Here is a 26205-nt window from a genome sequence, read left to right on the forward strand (position 1 = left end):
GAATTGATTGTATTGTTGCGTTGTAAACATTAAATTCACACACTTGGAGAGAGTTCTCCCAAAAATGTAAATTCTGTCATCACTTTCTCCTCATGTTCATGTAAACCATATGTATTTATTTTTTCCGATGAACACAAAGGATATTTTGATAAGCACACAGCTGATTGACTTCCATAGTAGAAAAACAAGTATAATGGTAGTATTGTGATAAATGATGGTAAGCACAGAGCTGATGATAACCATTGACTTCAATAGTAGGAAAAACAAATATAATTGAAGTCAATGGGTACCATCAACTGTGTGTCATTTATCACAATACTTCCATAATATTTGTTTTTATGATGACTGAATTTATATTTTTGTGTACATTTTCCCTTTAATAGACCAAAGCTAGCAGATAAACAGAACAGACTCAAAAGTTGAGTCTGTAATAAATAAAAAGATAAAACTGCTCGGTTGGGGTTTTATGATTTTATAAGAATGGCTAATTGCAAATTATAACAACAAAATCGACTACCTGTTGTTTGTGATATATCTCACTGTGGTAATCGTTTGCAAATATCGATTTTCTATTGGAAGCGAGTCTGTTGGCGGTCACGTGCTTGATTACAGCAGCGCGTGGATGAGACCCTGACCGGAATGGCGGGATTTTCTGAGACGACTACAAATTGTTACACATTTACAAAAACAAGAAATCAAGATGACTAAAGTCATTCAGTGCTTACGTACAGGTAAGTCTTAAATAAATAACGTTCAATTCAATACACATCAGTTAAATTAGAGGTTTAGTACTTGTGGGCTGGTTTTCCAGACTAAAATGCACGTTTGAGCTGGTGTAATTTTGAAACATCTTGCAGTGATATATTTTAACATATATCAGTGTCATTTTTTTTGTCTCAAGATGCACAGCAGTATTGTTTTTTGCAAGGTTTGTTTGTAAAAACTACTTAAGTATCCGAAAATAACTAAGGCCTCGTCCTGAATTCATGTAAACCCAGTCTGGGAAACCGCCCTGTGGGGTTTATCAGCGTCCATATTAACCAAACAGTCAACGCTTTAATCTCATGCCTAATCAATTGAAACACCAAAAGCGCATTTTAGCTGTATGAAGTTTGTTTTTCTGATGATATTGATATGCTTCAAACACGATTTTGTAGTACAGCCTGTTTAAATAAAATCGCTGTTTTTTATATTTGAAGTTAATCATTAATATTATTAATTTTCTTCTCAAGTTTTCTTCAAGTTCTCAGTGATTTCTATAAGATATATTCCACGTTTCACACTATCATATTGATTGATGATACACTCACAGGTGTTTATCTCATGACTCTGTCCTGCAGGTGGCGCTGTGTACCGCAAGTTGCTGTACGTGACGATACACTCGTGCATTAATCTGACGTTTAAAAGACAAAAAATAAAAAAAGTAAAACGCGGAAAGTACCTAAAACATATAAACTTAAATTACTTGATTTTACATTCTATTCTAACTGTGTGTCATATTGTATATGGGTCAAAACACAATTGAAATATATATATTAAAATGTTAATTAAATCTGGGCCCTTATTACATGATTACAAAAACAACAGTTTGATCATTTGAAAAAGCACCATATACTGTATTTAAGTGTCATTTGTTCAGGTACCAACACACCACAAATCACAAGGCCATTCTTAAAATATTGTGAATATAAGGAATTAATTTTACAATTCATCAAAATAAAACTGTTAGATAATAATTAAAATGATATGTATATAATTTGTATTTTTACTTTGTACTAAAGTACATTTTTCAAATATCTGTATTTAATGTGTTTTTCTTTGGAAACACTTCACATCATTCCAATACTTTTTACGCACCGAATTTCATAAATACCAGTTGTAAATACTCAAGTACATTTAAAAATCTCTACTTTCTTACTTGGGTGAAATAACTTCTTACTTTTAATTAAGAAAAATAAAAATGTGTATTTTAATGTAATTAGGTATTTAATTTAATGAAATGTAGTGAAATAAAAAAGTATGATACTATGCTTTAAAATACAGTGAAGTAAAAGTTTAGCAAAGAAAAACACAAGTATAGATACTTGAAAAATGTACTTGAGTGAGGTAAAATTAATGAAGTACTGTCCACCTCTATAGCCGCGTGGTCTCGGACAGCGTGTCTACAAAATGCAATTTAAATAAAAACACATGCAACACAAATGACAAATATTTAGGCAGGTCACACTTAATGTATTTAATCAAAGTAAAAATCATACTGAAACCAATTCATATAAGAAGAATAAATAAAGCATTCAGCCTTTAATCACCACCTGATGTTTAACAGAATGTGTCACATGTGAAAGGTAGAAAAACCTGATGGTGTTTGAATGCCACCTTAATGCATGCAAATGTTTGGACATGTTGTGAAACTCTCATGCAAAACGGATAAACAATTAATGAAATTCCACAAAGTTCATGTGTTATTCGTTGAAAACAATCTCAGATACAATTTATTTGATGTTTATACTGAATTGTATTCATACATAAAATACAAAAACCTTAATGAAAAAGTATTTACAAATGTACAAAATTTAAGATTATATTACATTAATCTGACTATAAACAAAAACTTTGTTCAGAGTTGTTTTGATTTTTAATCTTGTGTATATATATATATATATATATATAAAAATATGAATGTCTTCCATATGAAAATTATTGCACCTTACCAACCACAGTGCAGTTTAGATTGCCATCACCAAGAGGTCATGTGTTCACCTCGGTGACGGTTTGAGAATACATACGACTCAGAGACATTCATCAAATCCACTTTTGTCTTTGGTACCTCACTGAAAACACTCAGCACCATCTTGTAACACACATAAATTACTCAGTACCTGAAATAAATGGCTTGAAAGAGAGCAATAAAGAAATCTTTTTTTTTATGGCGGATCAGTGTTTTGAGAGATGTGATGAAATTGCAGCTCAATTAAAGGCCTCTTTAATACATTTTTATATATATATAATGTTTCCATATATCCCTGATATTCATATATTTCCAGTATTATGTTTGGCACTTGGCATGTCCAAGTTTTGTCGGTAAGTAGATGCACATTCCAGTAACGTCCCAGTGTGCAGGATATGGACAAGGCCTCTTGATTTACCAGCGTATTGGAAGACGACAATGGCAAAAAAGGGGAAAAAATAAAAACCCCAACCCGGTAAAGTCTGAAACCCTGATGCTGTGGACATGAACAACAGCTTGTCATGAAGTTCTAGTTTTGTTGTTCAAAAGCAACACGTGGTTCGCTAGTCCATCACTCGCAGGTCTCGGTTATAGATGGCGTTTCATGTGCAGCGCGAGATGGTCCGACCTGGAGAAGGCTCTGTCGCATTTTTGACACTGAAATGGTCGGTGGCCCGTATGCTTCCTGTAATGCCTCGTGAGCTCATCCGAACGGGCGAATTTCCAGCCACATCCCTCCCAGTCACAGTGATACGGCTTCTCTCCTAACACATAAATACAGGCAAGGGTTAGCATTTCACCCCGAGGTCCTAGCCAGAACAATTAAACACACTTAGGTCACATTAGAGAGAGCCGTTAGAGAGAGTTGAGCAACAATTAATATGTTGCCCATCCTTTCATGTATTGAATAGAAAGGGAAGTCAGTCCGGTCTTTCAGCAGGGATCAGTATCAACCTGCTGTCTGAAAAGCAGAGCAACACCACCTGCCAACTGAACTCTCGCTATATATCTCTCCAATACGACTACAGGCACTCGAACACAATGCATTCGGCAGCTGCGCGTCAGCACAATACAACACGTACACTTCTCATTGAAAAACAAGGTCCGTTCAGATGAAGTTACATAGAGACACTGACCTGTGTGGGTTCTGTGATGGGCTTTGAGGTGGGAACTCTTGGTGTACGTTTTACCACAGCCTGCATAGTCGCACATGTGCGTAGCTATCCTCTTCCTCGGCCAAGAGCGACGACCACGCTTGGGCTTGGATTCTTCAGGCAAACACTCGGCTGGAGAAATAAGCTCTGTGAATTGGAAAAGAACAAATCACAATCTAAGTGGAAATTCCAGGCAAGAAGTAAATGACAACCTGACTCGTTGTCTTCGCTTTATATGAACAAATATAAATTTGAGACAACTGTAAAAAAAACCTGCACAGACCTTGGTATTGCAGGGACTGCGTAGGAGCCTGCGGAAAACCTGAATAACCCGGAAATCTCTGAGCCCCGGGCAGCGGAGGAGGTCCCAACACCTGAGCTTGAGGATGTTCATCCGGAGAAAGAGATGAACTGGAGGAGCGACTGGGGGGCACCATGGGCCCTCGCCCTGTGGAAAAATCCACCAGGGGTCTCTGATTTGCTCCAGGCCGCGAGTTCGCCCCCAGGTGGATGTCTACCGGCCGGGAACAGGGAATCGCTTCGTAAGGCTCCTGCTTTATAGGAATCCTTGGCATCGAAGAAATGTCCTTATCAGTGCTAACCCCTTGGTTAAAGTCTGTCACGTCCATGGTGGTTTTTACCACAAACTTGCCGTGAAGGCTCGTCGGCTGAAGATACGCGGGGTCCAGTTCCGCCCTCATCAGTTCGGCCACAAATCCTCCGGAAGGGGAAACGTCGCTGATGTCTGGGATGTTGTACAGCATGTTGGTATCTTGGCCCTGAGGAGAGGGCATCTGATAGGTGTAGGAGGACATAGGGGAAGGTGGATGAGTTCTGGAGGTGCTGGCCATGGAGGCCTCCTGCTGCTGCTGCTGCTGCTGCTGTTGTTGTTGTTGTTGTTGTTGCTGCAGCATACTGTTTGACAGAATGAAGTCATAGTCCAACAAATCCAACTCCTCCGGTTCCATCTTAGCCATGATTCTGGAGACGTCCTGGTCAGTCCCGGTCCCACCAGTAAGCATGCAGGTGCGTTTCAATTGAGACATCTCCTCATTCCATCTCTTATCCCAAACGCACATATAAAATACACAGAGAAAGACAGTGGCACGAGGTTAGTTTAAAACACATGAAAGACGTTTAAGAACACAAGATTTATGCGCACTAAATAAATTACTGTAGTTGTCAAGAAACAAACATGTAAGAGTGAATGTGCTTTCACTGAGCTAAACGGACTTACATTTTACTTTCTTTCAATCACGGCTTCTGAGGATATATTCATGGTGAGAATAAAGTCTAATTATATAAAGTAAGACTAGAATTTTTTTCAAAATTAATTTCATCTAAAAACTGTAGATCTATTTGGATTAACTTGATTAAAAACTTTTTTGAAAGATTGTAAAAGAATAAAAAAAGTTTAGTAAAACAATCTAGTAGAATATGTTTAATGGGCAGTGAATTCTGACAAGATGGACGTTTTAGAGGATTTCTCCTGCTGAGAGTATAAATTAATATGTCATTTGTGAATGTCCTGTTCTGCGTTTTGTATAGATGACATGATCCCAACGATTCTCAAAACAGAAATTATGTTTTTTCCAGAATTAGGATTAATTTCATTGAACTTATTATTTAGACATATGTAGTTTGCTTCTTAATAGTATTTATCTGAATTACATTTAGAAGTTCTACGCCAAATATCGTTTGTGAATTTCCACATATGAAAGAGATTTCACTTTTAAGTGAAACATGTTGTTTGATGTCAGTGTATGGTCAGTAATGCTAAAGTGTTTAATATATATAGAGAGATATATAACAGTACAGATGTCCCACGCCCTACAGCATAAACGACGATGACACAATCTCACCAGCGGCGGAATTCGCTACTGCAGCCGCGCGAATGTTCGCATTAGCGGCGAATCGCATCGCATCGCTGGTCATCACCTGTTTGATACTCACTAAACTGGCAGTTCCAGGTCCCATCGTGGTCTTGTGCTTGACATCAGTGCCGCTCGCAAAAGTGGATATAGAGGGCAAAAGCGTTCCGCTCAGTGCCATGTTATCCAACTCACTCGGTGGCTGCCTGCAATCAAAAACAAATCATCCCGGTCACGCCGGTGTGGGCAAACTCCTAAACATGACACATCAAACTCAAGAGGAAGAGTGATGATGACCCCCTTCAAGTGCACAACGCACCTCATCAGTGGAAAACACCACTCAATCGCGTCCACTTCACAGCAATGAAATCCTCAGGGAAAAGTCTTTATTATAGTCTTTAATACAGCGAGTCAAACGCGCATCCGTACCACGCTGACAGAAGCGATCGTTGAACGCGCCATGCTTCATGAACCGGGTCGGTATCGGTGCGGTGACACGCGGGGATTCCCTATCTGTCTCTCACCGACTCTGTTGCCATTCGGGACCTGCGAGCTCTCCGGTGTCTGTGCGGGAATGATTCGTCAGATGCACGCAGGGCTTTCCTCGCCTAGTTCTTAAATCCCGGACACGCCTCTCCTGTCGCGCGGCAACCACAAAAAAACACTGCGTGACGTCATAGATGAGGAAAAAGAAACTGGCAGCGGGCCGATATTTTGTATCCACACAAACATGTGCGTGTTAGCAACCGATCCGAACAGACCCGAGTAAGAAAATCACTGGTGAATAATGACGAGTTGTTTTTCTTCTTCTTTAACAAAACCAAAGTAGTTGTGATGGTCCAGCGTGAAACTTGTTTGAATGTTGAGTAGTAGCTGCAGAAATTTATGTTGGTTGTTTGTTTATTTGTGTGCGTGCCCGAGCGCGCGCGCACCTGTTACTGTCGTGCGAGCGCAAGGAGTTTGAACACGGTGTTCACACGCGGTTATTGAGGTGTGTCTCTAATTAGCACTAATAATTTTTATATGATCATGTGCAGGACAATAGCAGTCAGAACTGTGTAGGATTTCTTTTGATGGAGGCCTTACCTTTATTCATTCATTCATTCGTCCTGTCAGTGTTATGTGATGAGTGGGCTTTTCACATCAATCTGTTACCAAACATAAACATCCAGTGATCATTAAAACCCCTCAGAGTTGATTTCTCGTCAGTTATTAGAGGAGTTGTGCTGTGTGTCAGTATGGTGTAAATGATGTTTTCTTTTCACATAAATCTATCATTATAGAGCAGGGGCGGAAGTAAACTTTTTCAGAAAAATGTCATTTTAAAAACTTGGATATATATTTGCTGTTGTCAATAACTCACAATTATGGTTTATCAATACCAGCTGTAATTTTGATCATATGTAAAAGGACTTCAGTATAATTTCACTTTGAACAGAAGTAGCACATTGTTACTTTTGACCCTGACAGTTGGGACGAAAGTAACACAACAGAACAACATAGATTTTTGTATTACGCTTGGTTTTGGTAAATATACATCACTATGACCTCAATATGTAACTGCAAACAGATTTTGTCATTTATCTTTGCAAAAAAATGTCATTTTTATTTAAAATGTCAGTTTTATCAAATGTTTCAAAAGCAACTTGACAGTACAAACAAAAATGTTCAGAATAAAAAAATTAACAGTATAAACGATATGAAAATTAAATAAAATCAAATTAGCATAATATAAATTCTTAACATAATGCAACAGTATTAGCAGCGGGATGAAAGTAACAGTCTTGTTGAAGGAACTCCTGACATTTAAACCTGATTTACTTTTATTTTGAAAAACTTCAGGATGTGTTAGGGCACTAAATAATCTGTAGATTGATCAGTAACATGAAACCAGAAACACGAGGCGTTATAAGAAAAAAATATGCTTTAGCAATGTTGGAAAACAGCTTTCTGGACCTATAGGCTCGAAACGGTGACGAAATAACACGATATTTGTCAGCTCTGTTAAGCCTAATAAATGATGATGCTGTAATGCAGATGAATTCAGGGCTCTGAGAAAACCACTTTGTTACTTTCATCCTGTGTTACCTTTCGCCCCGGTTCTCCCTTATTTCACTGTTTGATGCCACAGTGGGCAAAAATCTTTGTTGTATGAAGTTTGTGTGGATATTTGCCAAAAATATCTATTTCCATGAATGTAATAGCAGTGTCACGGTTTAAATGCGTTTCTGTCATTATCACGTTAACTTCTGTGGTTTTCACGGTTGATAAATGTTTCACAGGTATGCATTAATTTTCAATAAACGCATACCTGCACTGTCAAATGTCTTAAAATAACCACCAGAGCAATGTCTGTAACTGTGGTATAAGAGGAATAATTGACTTCCGGTCTTTATTTGAAAATAATGCACACCCGCAGTGTAACTCACTACACTTCACGTCGCATTACCACCTTTGGTGCTCATTATTTTCGAATAATCCAACAGCCCATCATCAATTATTCCTTACGTTCACTACAGGAATGTTACCAGTGCAAAGTAGAACTTTTCCATAGTTTTTCAAACATTTAATTTTAAACGGCTGCTTAAAACAGCATGGGTTTATATTCTATAATGAGGCATACGGATAGTGTTGTGTTGGTGTTTGCTGACAGATGGGTCTTTACATAGACTCGTTCTCTGCACTGTCTACAGTCGTCTTTGTATGAAGAGCAAACACAAGCTCTTAGACCATCCTGTTACATCAGGATCTTGTTCATATTGCTTTGTCAACAGCACGGCCTGTCATTTAGCCGCAGAATACACTGTGTGTGTGTGTGTGTGTGTGTGTCACACTTTCTCAAATAGTGCCACTGGTGCTTTGATGATTAAAGTAGCTGAGAACATAAATAGCTTGTGTATTACTGTTCTATTACCATTAAGAATCTTTAGCTACATCCAGATTTAAGTGTTAAGTTTTATTTCCCCTTATTAATTTGGTTTGAGAGTAGAGATTATCTGCTTCTTAAAACGGCTACTTGAACAACAGAAATACATTAAAAGGGGAAACTGTAGATGCTGATATGACATCAGAAACATCCCACAATAATAGATATCTGTCATTTATATTTGCCATTGTTGCAATCTTCACAATATATGACAATACAATACCATTTTAAAACAAATAAGAATGTTATTACAATAGCGGCAATGTTGTGAATGTCATGTTTTGGCCTCCAGGTGAAAAATAGTACACTTCCATAGTGTACTTAAAGTGCTCTATTTTCGCACACTAATTTTGTTCTTAATATACTAATAATTATTCTTTAGTACTAAGTGTACGTATTTGTGCTATTTTGAGACACCATGAATATGAATAAAAATGAGCTTTTAACATACTATCTCTGTATTAAAAATGCATTTAGTTAACACTTAAACTTGAACTCAACTTTCATACAAAGTAGTACTAAAGAAGAAGAATTAGTTTATTAAGTACAAAATTAGTGTGCAAAAATAGGCCACTATGAGGCGGTTTTCTGGACAGGGATTAGACTAGTCCTAGACTAAACATTTTTGAATAGCTATCCAAACTGAAAACAACTTACACTGACATATCTTAAAATACATCAGTACTCTTTGTTTTGCCTCAAATGCACACAAATAATGTTTTTAGTAAGGCATGTTTGTTAAAACTAGTTATTACTTATTAAACTAAGGCCTAGTTCTGGCTTAAGCTAATCCCTATCATGGAAACCGCCCCTATAAGTACATTATAAAAGTGTTCTTTCTTCACCTGGGCCCTGTCCTGAAGTGCTTTTCAGATGAGAGGAGTTTTCAACTGTTATTTTACCCCAAAAATAGTTACTAAAGTAAAATCTGTTATGGAGCTTCACCAGGCAGTGAAAGAAGCGATTTAGTTTTAGTTGTTATTCAGTGACAAAGTAAATGAGGAGAAACTTAATATTCAAGCCTTTAAGCAAATTGTTGTTTTGGTTATGATTTATGATCAAGATAACATCATCTGCTAGAGATAAACTGAGCCTGATGCAAGCTTTCAGTCCTGTAATGTACCTGTGGGAAAATCTTGACACAAGCGCTCTACATCCAGGAATCAGAATGCAAATGAGATATTTAAATATACCAATGATCTTCCCCTTTTGATTCCTCCAGTACATTTGCATCTGCAGGAGTATAAAGATTGACTTTAATCATGTGTGTGTTTAATAGTCAGTGAATATTCAATTGCTAGCAGAATAAACACGATAAACTCATTTTTCATTGTCTTCAGTCTGATCTTGATCCATGAGTGTGAATTGAGGATAATTCAGATGAGAATTTAGATTCTGTTGTGTTTTTGCTCTTGATTTGATGAAACAGTTTAGGATTCATTCAATTTTTAAACGGCTTTTATCATGTGTCAGGAAAATCAACTATAGTCAATTTGTATTCATTCATGTTTGTGTCAGCAGTATGTTTATGTGAATCTATTTCTGTTTTTTGCCCTAAAGGGTTGATTTGTTCAATGCTCGCTTGACAGTTTTATATTTGCAGCGATAGGTCAAGTTAAATAAGTCAAAAGATTGTGCCAAGTTATATATGTTGAGGAATGGTATGATTTAATGGTAGATTAAATGTAAATTCACTGAGAGAATCGAGATTCAGGGCTGATTGACAGAGAAAACATAATTGAGAAATATTTTATTAAGGTCAAGTAGAAATTCCTTCTCTATATTTAAACAGAAAGGGAAGAAGTGCTTTTGTTTAGTGTGTTTGAGTCTGGACGCCAGCACTTGCATCAACCCATTCAATCTGGCAAATAAAAGGGGAATAGAAAAAGGGAGGAGAGCGAGCGCACAAGTTGTTGTCGCTGGGCAGTCTGCGCTGCCTCTGAGGTTGAAGGGATTCCTCGTCTGCTTAAATATGCTGGTTATTTTTAACTCGGTGTGTAAGAGCAGTATAGCAACGCCCACTATTTAACAATGTTGCCCTTCAGCCAGCAGGGGAAACGGACAGGAGCCGCACTTCCTGGTCACGTGATGTTATGGCCCAGTCACAGATATACGACAGCGGGGGGAGATCCAGGCCTGATGCCCAGATCTCTGCTTCGTGAGTGGGTTTAACCCCTTCAGTGTATTCGGGTGCGGTGGAGACATTTCTGACAGTAAAGTCAAAGTGGGCTGGAGGGCAAGAGAGGAAGTGCGTGTGTGTCGTGTCTGTGGGCAGTGATGTCACTGGGTCTGTCCAGGATTAGAAACCTCTAAAAAGCTGGGAGGACACTGTAGTGTTACACACGACCCATAACTCGGAGCGACTGTGTAATATATATTACACTGAATGAAAAGACAGGCACAAAGATAGATTTTTAAACGGTATTGAATGAAGGTTCATCCCATTGTGTTTTGATGGTTTAACTCTTATTAAATATGTGGAAAATCTACTAGAGAAGAAGAATAAGAATAACATGACTGGCTGGACAAGAAAGTGTCTTTTAGAGTTACACAATGTTTGGATGTTTATTATAAACCTCAGAGTTGCTAATTAAGTTTTGTTCATGTGCTGTAACAAAAAGATTTACATTTACATTTTATATTGAACCAAGCATTCAAAATGAATTTGGACGTTAGCTGCTCAATATTGAATAAACTGTGCCATGCAATAATTGGCTTAATATTGCGTTATATACAATATGTGCTGCAGTAATGATTTTTGTTTGTACATTTAATTTCAATTGTTTAAAATATATTTAACAAACCAGCATACATCTTTCACATACCGTACTTTCTGGACTATAAGCTGCACCTGAGTATAAGCTGCATCATTCAAAAATGTGTCATTAAGACAAAATTACATATATAAGTCAACATATATAAGCATAAGTCGCGTTTATTTAGGAAATAATTTCACAAATCCACACCGAAGAACAGACATTTAATCTGGAAAGGCAAGTTATTTAACTGAACAATAGCAGACTGAACAGCAGGCTGAATAGATGTCTGTATGTTAAAGTAATATTATCAGTTATTTAAACAATAAACCATAGCATACAGAACTTACCTGGAAGGTTGAATAGGCTAAAATAACCAAACAAGCCAACTAGCGTGAAGTTCACATACTCGTCATTCCACATCACTGAATCCATTGAATTACATAAATACAAAAGCAGCATATGGCGGAATCTCACGGCTGTAGATGGTAATGATGTCTCTTGCCTCATAAATGTCAAAATGAATTCATACTGACTTACAAGGCGCACCTGACTATAAGACGCAGCACCAGCCAAGTTCTGAATAAAAACGCGGCTTATAGACCGAAAAATACGGTAAATCTTTGGAGAAGAAAGCATCTGTCTCATCTGTTGTCTGCATTGACCTAAAACTTTGACTACATTACATTTTGCTCTGATAAATATTAAACTCATTCAGAATATGAGAGAACAGACCCTCTGCTTTCAAACAAACAACTAGAAAAAAAATTCATTCTATCTTCCTTTGTTCTATATTTAAAACCTCAAATATGGGTCGGTTTCTTCATAAATACCAAATTTTGAGCAAAAAGTTGAGATAATTGCATTTTTGTAAAAAAACGTAGAGATTTAGAGACGTTAGAGATCAGATTTAGAGCGATGATCAAAACATACACAGAGTTTGAACTGTTTTTGGATCAGTGGATGCTTCAGTGTTTTATAAGTTGGGTAAGAGCGACACATGGTGGATATTAGCGGAAATATGGATTGCCTTAAAACTCATCATTTGGCAGAAAAGCGTTTTCTCTTAATTGACGAGATAACTTTTCAGTGGTGGGGAAAGAGTTAAAAACAGACCAAAGTTTGGCTGAAATATCCTTTGGTCTGATTTCAGTGTGCCGTTCATCACAATGAACTAGTCATCTATTATGTTGGTGAAGTTTTTTCGGTGTAATCCCAGAAAGCACAAACCGTTATGGATGAATCTGAAATGCTCCTCTGCTTATTGCAAAGATTTCACTTCCTCACAAGCAGACATGATGGTTTTGAACCTGTTGATCTGGATTCATTGAGGGAATGTGAATGAGAGAGAGAGCAGCTTTATTCACACATGTAATATATTTATAGTTTTAAATGCAAGACTGCTCTATAGTTTCATATGGCAGAGGTCTTCAGCTGTTTAACTCTAGTGGACAGTATCAGTAGACCTCATATTGATCTCTGCTTTGACATAAAGCTTTATTGAATGAAAACTTTATTTGGTCAAAGCTCACACTGACTGGTTTAAAGGGTAAATATTTCACAACAGAAAAATCCCCAAAACGACATTAAATCACTCCAAAAATCACAGACGTTTAGATTTGTGCGGTTGTAATTCTCATGTGGGATGAAGGTCTGTTTGATTAGATCTTAATTGTAAAGCGCAGGCAGATTCTGGATCTACTCCACATTACTGAGAAACGAGTGATGAAATAATGTATAAACAAGTGCAACATTCAGGGAAATGAAGGAGCGCTGGGCCTCTGGAAATGAATTTAAGACGTAAGCTTTTAATGTAAACCTCTCCCCATCCGATGGCTTTCTCTGGGATTCCCCCAACGCTACTCTTGGTAAAACTCATGTCTGTGAAGGTCTTGTGAGTGATTTACGTTCGTATAATGTAATGTTTGTCGATGAGTTTACTTTGAATGATAATACTGTGAATGTCAAACATCTTAAAGAGGCTTCATGTCTGTGGTGATCACCTCTCGATCATACTCTTTTATCACTCCAGTATTTCATCTGTACTCTCTTTATACTCACTTCATATGTTTGTTGTTTTGAAGTGATTTGTCAACACTGTTCAGTATTAACTGGAGGGATGATCCGGCTAGATTTAAAGCATGCGTTCTGGTAATGCACGCCATTGTGTTAGCAATGTAAAATAAAGCTGAACAGTGCAGACTTCGGGTTTAAAGATTATTGTGTTTCATACAGATATTCATATGCTGTATTTATTTTGACTAGAATTTAAACTCAGTATCAGTCAGTTGTGGTAAATCACATTTTGATGAAAGATAAACTTTCTTTCTTTAGAATAACATGCACCAATGATTCATTCACAGTAAGAGCTGGAATGTGATATAAAGTAAATAAAATCATGTTAATCTGAGTTGATTTTAAAGGAAAACACCACAGTTTTTCAATATTTTACCATGTTCTTATACTCAACTTAGACAAATGAATGCATACCTCTCTTTTTTCAATACATGCACTTCATCTTTGTACAGCACGTCATGAATGTGTTAGCATTTAGCCTATTTAAAAATATTTCGCCTTTTAAAAAAATATTTAGCCCATTCATTCCTTAGGGTCCAAACAAGGATGAATTTAGAAGCCACCAAACACTTCCATGTTTTCCCTATTTAAAGACCGTTACATGAGTAGTTACACGAGTAAGTATGGCGGCACAAAATAAAACTTGTTGATTTTTTTATGTGGATAAAAAACAACAAACTATATTGTATGGTGTGATGATGTTACTGCACCCAAGGTGCTGCAAACTAAGTTCTCTTCCGACATATAATTCTTTTTATCCGCTTAAAAAATCACCATGCCAGGACCCGATGCCAAGATGGTGACGACAGGCACCACCAAAAAAGCTCTTCACAAACCTATGGATGACGTCATGGACACTTCGTCTATATTTAAAGTTCATCTCTCGTGTAACTGACCCCATATTAATCTCTATTAATGCAGATAAGAGTTTGGCCTTCTGGAATTCAGCTCAGATTTTGGGGGCTCAGATGTTGTGGACTTCTCTTAATCTCCCTGAGGAAAAGTGTAAAAAGATACAGACTTTTCTCAAGTAACTTTGAGGCACCAGCTTTGAAAACTGAGAATGACTATTTTCATTTATGTAAGATTTTGACACTTGTACTAATTTTGTGGGTAGTGACGGTACAGTGACGAAAAGGCTTTATGATGGCTTAACCAATCACATACACAGTCAGAAGAGTTTAAAGCAATCTCTGAATGGAAAGAGAGTTTGGCAGGACGGATGAGAAAAGATGTGGGAAAAACTCTCCTGAATGAAGCGTTTTGTTGCATTTTCACATAGATTTCATTTCTCATTTTCTTCCTTTTCTGTCTTTCCAGTGGATTTTCCAATCTCCAGAACAATCACACACTTCAGTGAGTAAGAACGTAGTAAAGTCATTGAATCTGCTTCATTCAGTAACAGGTAATTAAACAGCATGTTATATCAGTCATCATAATCAAGACTTCAATAAAAACATGATATAATTCAATTGAATTAGTTTACTATTCTCTGCTTGAGTTTCTAAAATATATCAATGATATCATGACCCTAATATGTCTATGGGTCATTTTCATATAAAACTGAGGGATGAAGAATCATTTAAAAGTCACATGAAATAAATGAAAAAAACACAGAGCATTATAACCCACGATGAGTCTCAGTCTGATGAAGACCTAATGAGATGAACATTACAATCCCACAATGCACTGATGTGCTCTTTAATCTCATATACTAATGAATTGCACATAGTAAATTGATCATTGTATTTATTTTGTTCATCTATTGAGTTGTAATGAAGTAAATACCATAGTCAAAACCAATACATAAGTTAAAAACATTGACATATCTTCATAAAACACAGCCCCAAAATGAAATGACAGTTGATTTGTTGTCTGCAGTCATGTATTATTTCTTTGCTTGTCTTTATTTCGTGCGTGCACGTGTGTGAAATGACATTTCACATAATGGTATTATTATTATTATTATTATTAGTTTTCATATTTTGACCTCTTTTTTTTCCTTAACTGTGGTTTGCCAGAACTGTTAATGTATCCATACTAGAACAGAACATCATTGTTAGAAATATACTGTGAATGAATGATGATGAGAGAGAGAGAGAGAGAGAGAGAGAGAGAGCTGTGGGCAAATAGGAAACTCTGTATTTATGATGGACACATGGCCTGACCTTTTTTTGAATCCACATTAATTGTATTATTAGTAATATTTGTTAAGTCAAGTATCAGTTGATATAACACCATGTACTCTTTGTATGTTATCATTTCTTTTTTCCTCAAATATTTCTGTTTTTAAGCCTTTACTGCAAAATGCAAAGTTGTAAAAACTTTGAATAGAAATCAAATAGCATATTCCAGCAAACCCAGTGGTTTTTATTACCTTGTTTTTCCCTCATGCTGTGGGGAATCCAGCAGTAACGACTAAATGCCTTCATCCGTCTGATTCTAGAAACTGCAGTGTTTCTTTATAACTGCAGTCTAAAGGTTACGAGGACGACGGCCTGACCTCGGATTTGTCTTCATCAAACCAATGAGTAACACAGAGAAGAGAAATCAGATTGTCAGCAGAAATCTTATCTGAATGTTGAGGTGTTGTGTGTGTGGTTAATGGAGACTTGTTAAGTGGTTTTATACCGACCCAAGTTCAGTCTTAGATATTCTATATGTCTATAGAAACTTTAGTTCAATTCTCCTGCAGGTGTCTGAATGAGTTACACACTGAAGAGATGACACTAACTTTAGATGTACTTGTAAGAAAGGTTATCTTGGTTCATTTGTCTGTCATTGTGTTGTTATTATTGTCCTTCTGTGGAAATGAAGGCAGATTTTTTGAGGTCATTCCTAAAATAGCAGCAGAGAAAGTTCGTGTCTGCGGTATTTACATGCGTCAACTGTTGTGCAATTGACACACTGAACCTAAATCTCTATTCACACACACACTGACACACACACACACAACACACTGACCCACACAACACACACACACACACTGACACACCCACAGCAATAGCACACACACACATTCTCTCTTAAAGGTGTGCAGGTATGCAAACACTCACTAGCATGTGTACATACGCACAAAGTCACAGCAACATACGCATTATAACACCTGTACACACATCAGCACTTGCTCTTTGTTTACATGACGTAAATCATCTCACTGCATTAGTTTCACATACACACACACACACACACACACACACACACACACACACACACACACACACACACACACACATCTCTCACCGTATGAATGGACTGAATGAGAATGAAATCATCTGTGTCTCAGATTCATGTTGTGTGAACAGTGTTAAAGGAGCCATGGCATGAAAATTTTAAAATTGCCACTTTGTAGATGTGAGCAAAAATGTGTCGTTTTGGGTGTGTCCTTTAAAATGCAAATGAGGGGATGAGGTGCAAACACTGATCACAATGATGGTGGTTTGATGCAATTCAAACTCAATTGTGCTGTCAATTATTTCTTTCTCTCGGCACTAAATGGCTGTGTCGTGGTTGGATAGTGCAGATTAAGGGGTGGTATAATTATAATAAGATCTCTTTATGACATCATAAGGGGAGCCAAATTTCAATGACCTAATTTTTGCTCACATCTACAAACTGGCAATGCTAACATTTTCAAGCCATGGCCCCTTTAAGGACCGAGTCATGTCTGGTGTGTAAATGCATCACATATGTGTTTGACTGATATTTGGCCAGTACTTATTGACTAGTTAACCAGTTACTGTTACTTTTATCTATCAGCTATAGTTCACGCTATTTTATCAGAGCTTACTTGTCTTTTATATGAAGTATCAATCAAAGTAATTGTGTTTGTGCGGTTAGCGAAGGTTTTGGTCAAACCAGACGCCCCTGAAATGAATAATAATTCTCGTTTCTTTTCTTTCTTTGTGCTTTCTGTCTTTTTCTTGGACTCTGTATCATGACTCTGTCGGTCGAGTGCATGTAGCCCAACACGAACACACACAGACGTTTTGTCACCAATGTAATTCTGATCTTTATCAGAGTTTCTCTGCCCGCCAGCCGGACTGGCACATAATGTCTGTTATAATAGGAAGTAGTGAGCAGAGACCCAGCGGTATGGAGCGGATCAGATAAGAGCGAGTTAATGAACTCAGTATGGTGTACCTGTGTGAAAGAGTCGCTCTGTATTCAATCCTGCATCATTAGCGCTAACACACTCTCGACTCTGTTTGTGGTTCAGGACGGTTTAAGCAGGACTATTAAATGTGTGTGTATTTATTGGCAGATAATTGGGACACAATTATAGATGAACGCATGTTTCACCGCTCCACTTAATTTCCACAACATCTTTTTAAACTCTAACAGAAAGTACAAATGTCATCTTTCAGCTCCGTTTATATTTGTCTCACATTGAGTCTTCTGTTTAAATCTCCATCCTTTCATCATTTTATGTTTGATGGCTGAACAGATGGCCCTCGTCGTGATTGGTTGCTGTGTAATGCCGAAACATGAAAACATAATAATGTTGTAATCTTCAGGACATTAGTTACCAGTTAACTTGGATTTGACTCTGGGAAACGGTCGTATAACTTCACCGTCAGAAATCATCTGCTATACTTTCAGTGTAATATGAATGATTAAATACTTGAAACTGACTCATTTTATTTTGAAAAGTCTTTCTGATGTACTTTGATTTGTAATGTTTGAGCTCCTGGTCGTTGTTTACTGTAACTTTAAAGAGAGAAATCTGAATATTCCTCCTAAACATATTTAGTGTTTCAGAGAGGAAAGAGAGTCGTGTAAGTGTGGACGTGATGGCAAACTGTTTATTTTTGATGATCTGTTTTTTTAGCAGCAGATATTTTCATTTGGTGCAGTTTTATAGTGAACTGAATGCAGTCGTCTCATGCTGATGATGTCATTATCTCTCTCTCTCTCTCTGTCCGGACACACTGGTATGGGTGAGTCCATCCGGAGCGGCTCCAGTACTTTCACAGTGGTTATGTAACAACGGCAGCTCGGGCTTATGGAGAGCGAACGCTCTGGTCTCTCGGGGCTGGGTGGAGTGACGGACGGCTCTGATCTGATTTCAGAAGGAAGGAAACTGGTTTAGTACACCAGCAAAAGAACGACGGGCGGATGAGAGCTCGGAATGCACTGCTGAACACAGTAAAATTCTGTTTCACATCACTGACCTGCTGCAGTGGCTTAAGAGAGTCAGGAAAAATCTCACTTACTCACATCTACCATGGCCTCTCTTTCATTCTCTCTAGCTGCACATTCATGTGTCCACTGACAATCAATCAAACGATCATCAGTGCCTGTCATGAGGCTTCTGAAACAGCCTTAAATTCAGATCATCTACTGTAAGAATCATCTTCTATTATCTTATATGCACTGAGTGATGTCATCAAGCAAAGATATGTCATAGATATGGCACTGAGTGATGTCATGGCACTGAGTGATTACACGGCACTGAGTGATGTCACCACACAAAGATATGTCATACATATGGCACTAAGTGATGTCATGGCACTGAGTAATGTCACCACAAAAAGATATGTCATAGATATGGCAAAAGTGATGTCATGGCACTGAGTGATGTCACGGCACTAAGTGATGTCATAGATATGGCACTAAGTGATGTCATGGCACTGAGGGATGTCACCACACAAAGACATATCATAGATATGGCACTGAGTGATGTCACAGCACTGAGTGATGTCACGGCACTGAGTGATGTCACGGCACTGAGTGATGTCACGGCACTAAGTGATGTCATAGATATGGCACTGAGTGATGTCACGGCACTAAGTGATGTCATAGATGTGGCACTGACTGATGTCACGGCACTAAGTGATGTCACCACACAAAGATATGTCATAGATATGGCACTGAGTGATGTCACTGCACTGAGTGATGTCACCACACACAGATATGTAAGAGATATCGCACTGAGTGATGTCACGGCACTGAGTGATGTCATGGCACTGAGTGATGTCACCACACAAAGATATGTCATACATATGGCACTAAGTGATGTCATGGCACTGAGTAATGTCACCACAAAAAGATATGTCATAGATATGGCACTATGTGATGTCACCAAAAAAAGATATTTATTAGATATGTCACTGAGTGATTTCACCACACAAAGATATGTCATAGATATGGCACTGAGTGATGTCACGGCACTAAGTGATGTCACGGTACTAAGTGATGTCATAGATATGGCACTGAGTGATGTCACGGCACTGAGTGATGTCACGGCACTAAGTGATGTCACCACACAAAAATATGTCATAGATATGGCACTGAGTGATGTCACGGCACTGAGTGATGTCACCACACAAAGATATGTCATAGATATGGCACTGAGTGATGTCACGACACTGAGTGATGTCACCACACAAAGATATGTCATAGATATGGCACTGAGTGATGTCACGGCACTGAGTGATGTCACCACACAAAGATATGTCATAGATATGGCACTGAGTGATGTCACTGCACTGAGTGATGTCACCACACAAAGATATGTCATAGATATGGCACTGAGTGATGTCACGGCACTGAGTGATGTCACGGCACTGAGTGATGTCACGGCACTGAGTGATGTCACCACACAAAGATATGTCATACATATGGCACTAAGTGATGTTATGGCACTGAGTAATGTCACCACAAAAAGATATGTCATAGATATGGCACTTAAAGAGTTCACACTTACAAATAAGTCAGATAGAATTAATGATATGCGTATTTGGCGTGCTGTCCGAGGAGAGGGCTCTGAGCTCGGCATTTGGCCCGAGCCCGGAGCACTCCTCAACAAAGAGAGGGCTCCGGGGTCTGTATTAGGCCCGAACCCAGAACACCCCCCCGTATTCAGGTTAGGAAGTAACCAAGTAAGTGTGAGGAGACGGGGTGGTGGAGGGATGCTAAGAACTATCGAAGAACGTAGGTGAGTTGGCTGCATGGTTATATATGCTTCCACTGATGCCGATCAGGTGGACGCCTGATTGCTGATTGTTGACAGCTGGTCGTAATTACTAGATCGATTGGCAGATTATTTGAACGTGCTCCTCTCTAACTTTGTTAATAAAACATCATTAAGTGATGTCATGGCACTGAGTGATGTCACCACACAAAGATATGTCATAGATATGGCACTGAGTGATGTCACGGCACTAAGTGATGTCACGGTACTAAGTGATGTCATAGATATGGCACTGAGTGATGTCACGGCACTGAGTGATGTCACGGTACTAAGTGATGTCATAGATATGGCACTGAGTGATGTCACGGCACTGAGTGATGTCACGGCACTGAGTGATGTCACGGCACTGAGTGATGTCACGGCACTAAGTGATGTCATAGATGTGGCACTGACTGATGTCACGGCACTAAGTGATGTCACCACACAAAGACATGTCGTAGATATGGCACTGAGTGATGTTACGGCCCTGAGTGATGTCATGGCACTGAGTGATGTCACCACACAAAGATATGTCATAGATATGGCACTGAGTGATGTCACGGCACTGAGTGATGTCACCACACAAAGATATGTCATAGATATGGCACTGAGTGATGTCACGACACTGAGTGATGTCACCACACAAAGATATGTCATAGATATGGCACTGAGTGATGTCACGGCACTGAGTGATGTCACCACACAAAGATATGTCATAGATATGGCACTGAGTGATGTCACGGCACTGAGTGATGTCACCACACAAAGATATGTCATAGATATGGCACTGAGTGATGTCCCGGCACTGAGTGATGTCCCTGCACTGAGTGATGTCCCTGCACTGAGTGATGTCCCTGCACTGAGTGATGTCACTGCACTGAGTGATGTCACTGCACTGAGTGATGTCACTGCACTGAGTGATGTCACTGCACTGAGTGATGTCCCTGCACTGAGTGATGTCCCTGCACTGAGTGATGTCACTGCACTGAGTGATGTCACTGCACTGAGTGATGTCCCTGCACTGAGTGATGTCCCTGCACTGAGTGATGTCACTGCACTGAGTGATGTCACTGCACTGAGTGATGTCACTGCACTGAGTGATGTCCCTGCACTGAGTGATGTCACTGCACTGAGTGATGTCACTGCACTGAGTGATGTCACTGCACTGAGTGATGTCACTGCACTGAGTGATGTCACTGCACTGAGTGATGTCACTGCACTGAGTGATGTCACTGCACTGAGTGATGTCACTGCACTGAGTGATGTCACTGCACTGAGTGATGTCACTGCACTGAGTGATGTCACTGCACTGAGTGATGTCACCACACAAAGATTTGTCATAGATATGGCACTGAGTGATGTCACGGCACTGAGTGATGTCATGGCACTGAGTGATGTCACCACACAAAGATATGTCATAGATATGGCACTGAGTGATGTCACGGCACTGAGTGATGTCACCACACAAAGATATGTTATAGATATGGCACTGAGTGATGTCCCGGCACTGAGTGATGTCCCTGCACTGAGTGATGTCACTGCACTGAGTGATGTCCCTGCACTGAGTGATGTCACTGCACTGAGTGATGTCACTGCACTGAGTGATGTCACTGCACTGAGTGATGTCACTGCACTGAGTGATGTCCCTGCACTGAGTGATGTCCCTGCACTGAGTGATGTCCCTGCACTGAGTGATGTCCCTGCACTGAGTGATGTCCCTGCACTGAGTGATGTCCCTGCACTGAGTGATGTCACTGCACTGAGTGATGTCACTGCACTGAGTGATGTCACTGCACTGAGTGATGTCACTGCACTGAGTGATGTCACTGCACTGAGTGATGTCACCACACAAAGATTTGTCATAGATATGTCACTGAGTGATGTCACTGCACTGAGTGATGTCACCACACAAAGATTTGTCATAGATATGTCACTGAGTGATGTCACAATGTTTATTCAAATGGATGCAGTGTCTGAATGTATATATGTTCAGACCAAGGGCAAACTTCTGATCTCTATCATGAAGCCATCAACACAGAAGTGACTTAAACTGCAATTTATCGACTGGCCTCTGGCTCTCAATACCATCAGAGATCAATAAGAGTCAATAAGTTGAACTCAGAAAGACACCCTATGATTTTTATATATAAAGACAGAAATCATAGAGTGTCTTTCTGAGTTCAACTTATTGACTCTTATTGATCTCTGAAGTCTGAACCATAGACTGTAAAAAAATATGGACGTAGTGTCCGTGACGTCATCTGTAAGTTTGTAAAGAGCATTTTTGAAACCCAAAGTAGTCAGAGCCTACCGTTGCCATAGGTGGGACATGGGTGGACCAAAGGTGGCTGGTAGTGACAGCAGTGACAGTTCACACATCACTCAAGTGGCCACGCCCTTAATTATGCAGACTTTAAGGCTTAATTTACTTTAAACGGATGAGTTACAAAAAGCTATATAGACCAAAATGACTTTTTGTACCAGGCTATAAACATATTATTTCCTGCTGTAAAGTTTTAACATATGGGCTCTATGGGAATTGAGAGCCAGTGGCCAGTCGATGAATTGCAGTTTAAGTCACTTCTGTGTTGATGGCTTCATGATAGAAGTTTGCCCTTGGACTGAACAAAGCAGAACACTAGAAGTAAAGCAATATGAATAAACATAGGTGAGATCAGAAGTTTTCCTCTGTCCACATTGAAGTACAAACAGTTTTTAGTTTTGTAAAGGGACTTGGAGATCAGATGGGATCAGATTTGTGTTATTTTCAGTGCTGTGTTTTTTTTTTACTCTTTCTAGTCTTCATTTAAACAGCATGTTTCAAATTCAACCCTGTTTTTTCTGACTCTGCAAAACCAGCAAATCAAGCTCATAAATGTAAATTACAGCCCTGTAAAAGAAGCTCAGGGGTTTGTGTTGTAGTTCAGAGTCATCTGGTGTAACTCCTCCAGCATTTATAAAACAGCCCGAGTTCTGCTATTAATCTCATATTAGACGCTTGTGTGTTATTACAAACTTTCCTCACAGAAGTTCATTCCTCTCATTACACAAAGAAAGAGATTTACAATCATTTCTCTGTAACGTTGCCTTGGGTTTGATTGATACTTTACTTTATTTCACAAATCTTTAGATGCATTTGTGTATTGTATTGGATACACACTTGTTTCAAGTGCTTAATTTGTGTTCTTTATTGTTGTTAGTTTGATTCTTCGTGGGTTACACAAAGGCCAAAAATACAGGATGATACGCTGGACTAAAGCCCATGTTATAGTCGTGTGTAAGGTCTATGCCGTAGCTATGATGTGCAACTTGACAAATTTTTAACAGCACATCAGTTCTACAGGTATGCAGACTACACGCGATGTGATTGGTCCACTAGAACCCCTCCCGTCAGGTAAGAAATGGCATCATGGGTATTTCCGTTTGCGACGGTGAGAACAAAGATGGGTGAAGTTGAGGAATGATTTAACTCAAACTGCAACATTAGTGGCTATTTATTTTCTTTCATTACTGCTGGTCATCTCAATTCATGCACAACAAGTTGCTGTTTCTTCTTCGTTTGTGCTGCTTCTTCATTGTCCGTCATCCCGCTGCTACTGTGGTTACAGGCGTGGATACTGTGTTGAGTTTGCATGTTCTCAGCGTGGGTTTACTCCGGGTACCTCCCACTGCAGGCCAAAAACATGCAAGTTAGGTGAATTACCAAAATTGTTAATCCAAGAAATTAACCAGTTCTTGGCATGAATATAGCTGGAAGATGCTGGAATGGCATGAAGAATAAAGAAAGAAAGAAGTTATAAGTGATCTGTCTGATAAACTGTGAATCTTGACTCTTTGTTGTATAGTTAGCCATGATGTAAGTGAAGTCACTGTATGCTAATAAATTGGCATGGTGACGGGTAAACAACATATATAATCCACCTGATTGGACTGTGTAAAACCTGGCCAGTTTAAGACCGGATTTCTTTATATGGACCTGAACAAAGTCCAGAAGAGTAAATCTGAAACTTTATTTGACCTGACACACCTTTAGTTTAACAGAGCAGGTAAATGTCAAACAAAGCTCGAGTAAATCTACATCTCATGTCTGTTTCTTAAACCACACACTGCAGCTAAACTCAGTCGTCACTTCACCTTTTAGTGCTTAATCCTCTTCTGTACACACACACACTTCAGTTATTCACAGGAGTAACAACCACATTTTACTACCGGATTAAACCCCGTAAAATGCAGGTAGTGACAACCGCATTTCTGAAACTCCGTGTACAGAACCGAATTGAACAACTAGTTTTTGATCAAGTATAAAAACGTGCATCATCACGTATTCTGTAGTCTTCTGTATGCAAGTATTGCTGAAAATTAAAGATGTACAAGCATTAACTTGCTTGTTTTGCCAGATCTTGCACATGAAAAAATAAAAATCCCATGATAAACCAACATAAATCTATAGAATCCCAAAGACCAAAATATTGCGACCAGGGAAACTGAAGGGTGTACAGGGCCATTGTTTCCAATTAATATTTGACACATTATTTCTGCTTTATCTTTTATTTTACACAGATCCATTTGATGAAGATGTCTTTGTCCATAAATGCTGTTGATCTGCCAGCAGGGACAAAACACCCAAGAGAACCAGACACGCTCATATAAACCTGACTTCAATTTTAAGGTCAGTCTCTCACAACATACTTAAAAAAATCACAGTAGCAAAAAAGTCAGTTTAACGCTACTTGCTGTCCAGATGTGATATAATGGTGATGAGTACTGAGCAGCTCTTTTAAAACTAAATTATAAATGTGTTTAATGAAATAAACATTATTTTACAATATTACTGTCTGGGAGAAATCAACTACACTGCAAAAAAAAATGACTTTCTTAGTATGTTTGTCTTGTTTTCAGTACAAATATCTCAAACATTCTTAAATCAAGATGAATTTTCTTGATAAACAAAATGACCTAAGAAAAAAGCCTAGTTTTTACACACAAAATAAACTTTAGACAAAAAATGTAAAATGAGACTATATATATATATATATTATATTGTGGTATTATTAACAAATGACTTATCTGTGAGCTTCATTATTTTTAAAAAATTTGTGTGTGCTCATAATCTTTAGTCAAAAATGCAAATCTCCTCCCCTCCTCAAAACGATCTCTCTTCACTTCCGGTCATAAGTATGGCAGGTGGGCGGGGTCCGGGAGAAGAACGCAGCAATTAGCAACACGGTCCAACTTCAAACGATCCAATCAGATCTCGATGGACAAATTCAAATCCAGCCATGCTTTATTTCATCTCAAAAGCCGTTTCATTCGGATATACGTCACCACGGGGAAAATAAGGCGATCGCTACTTCCGTTTCATGGCGACTTTAAAACAAGCAAAAAAATTCTGCCAATAGATAAGAAAATCTTAGGTCATTTTGCACATCTAGATATACATCTTGATTTAAATTTTTAAATATTTGTACTAAAAACACGAGAAAAATACTAAGTAATTTTTTTGCAGTGTAAGACTACACATTTTTATTAGGACAGAACCGTGTTTGTCCATCTGTTATAATCAACAGATCTCTGTGTGTGCTCTTCAAAGCAAAACCCATCTGCTTGAACATCTGTAATACAAACATGTCCTCTAATATATTCTTGACTTTTTTAAGTTGCTTACAGTGTTGTTTTGAAATGCTAAAACTCTCAAACGCCTCACAAACTGTCTTCTTCAAGACCACGCCTGTCTTTAGT

At 38.6% G+C, this 26205-nt stretch overlaps 2 protein-coding genes across 5 annotated transcripts in view; one reads left to right on the plus strand and one right to left on the minus strand.

Annotated features, from left to right (window-relative positions):
- Window positions 1-612: 612 nt before the first annotated feature.
- Window positions 613-26205, plus strand: part of LOC129423675 (vimentin) — a 53523-nt gene continuing 27930 nt past the window's right edge. The window contains exons 1-3 of one of the 3 annotated variants that reach the window (XM_055180035.2): window positions 620-731; window positions 14832-14916; window positions 25027-25135. The gene's annotated coding sequence lies outside the window, so the exon portion shown is untranslated. Of the gene's footprint in view, window positions 732-14831; window positions 14917-25026; window positions 25136-26205 lie in introns of all 3 variants that reach the window. The other 2 variants (XM_055180036.2, XM_055180037.2) reach the window with 2 other exon arrangements.
- klf4 (Kruppel like factor 4) lies at window positions 2222-6368 on the minus strand. Of its 2 annotated transcripts, none has more exons than XM_055180033.2 (5): window positions 6073-6368; window positions 5821-5959; window positions 4166-4943; window positions 3865-4029; window positions 2222-3492 (listed from the first exon to the last, which is right to left on the minus strand). In XM_055180033.2, the coding sequence occupies exons 1-5, from the start codon at window positions 6075-6077 to the stop codon at window positions 3317-3319; spliced, it is 1263 nt and encodes a 420-aa protein (XP_055036008.2). In that variant the 5' UTR covers window positions 6078-6368; the 3' UTR covers window positions 2222-3316. The 2 variants fall into 2 exon arrangements, with proteins under 2 accessions (XP_055036008.2, XP_055036009.2); XM_055180034.2 differs by having other exon boundaries at window positions 5836-5959; window positions 6073-6366.

The sequence above is a fragment of the Misgurnus anguillicaudatus genome, chromosome 9 (genome assembly GCF_027580225.2).
Source record: "Misgurnus anguillicaudatus chromosome 9, ASM2758022v2, whole genome shotgun sequence".
Classification (NCBI taxonomy): domain Eukaryota; kingdom Metazoa; phylum Chordata; class Actinopteri; order Cypriniformes; family Cobitidae; genus Misgurnus; species Misgurnus anguillicaudatus.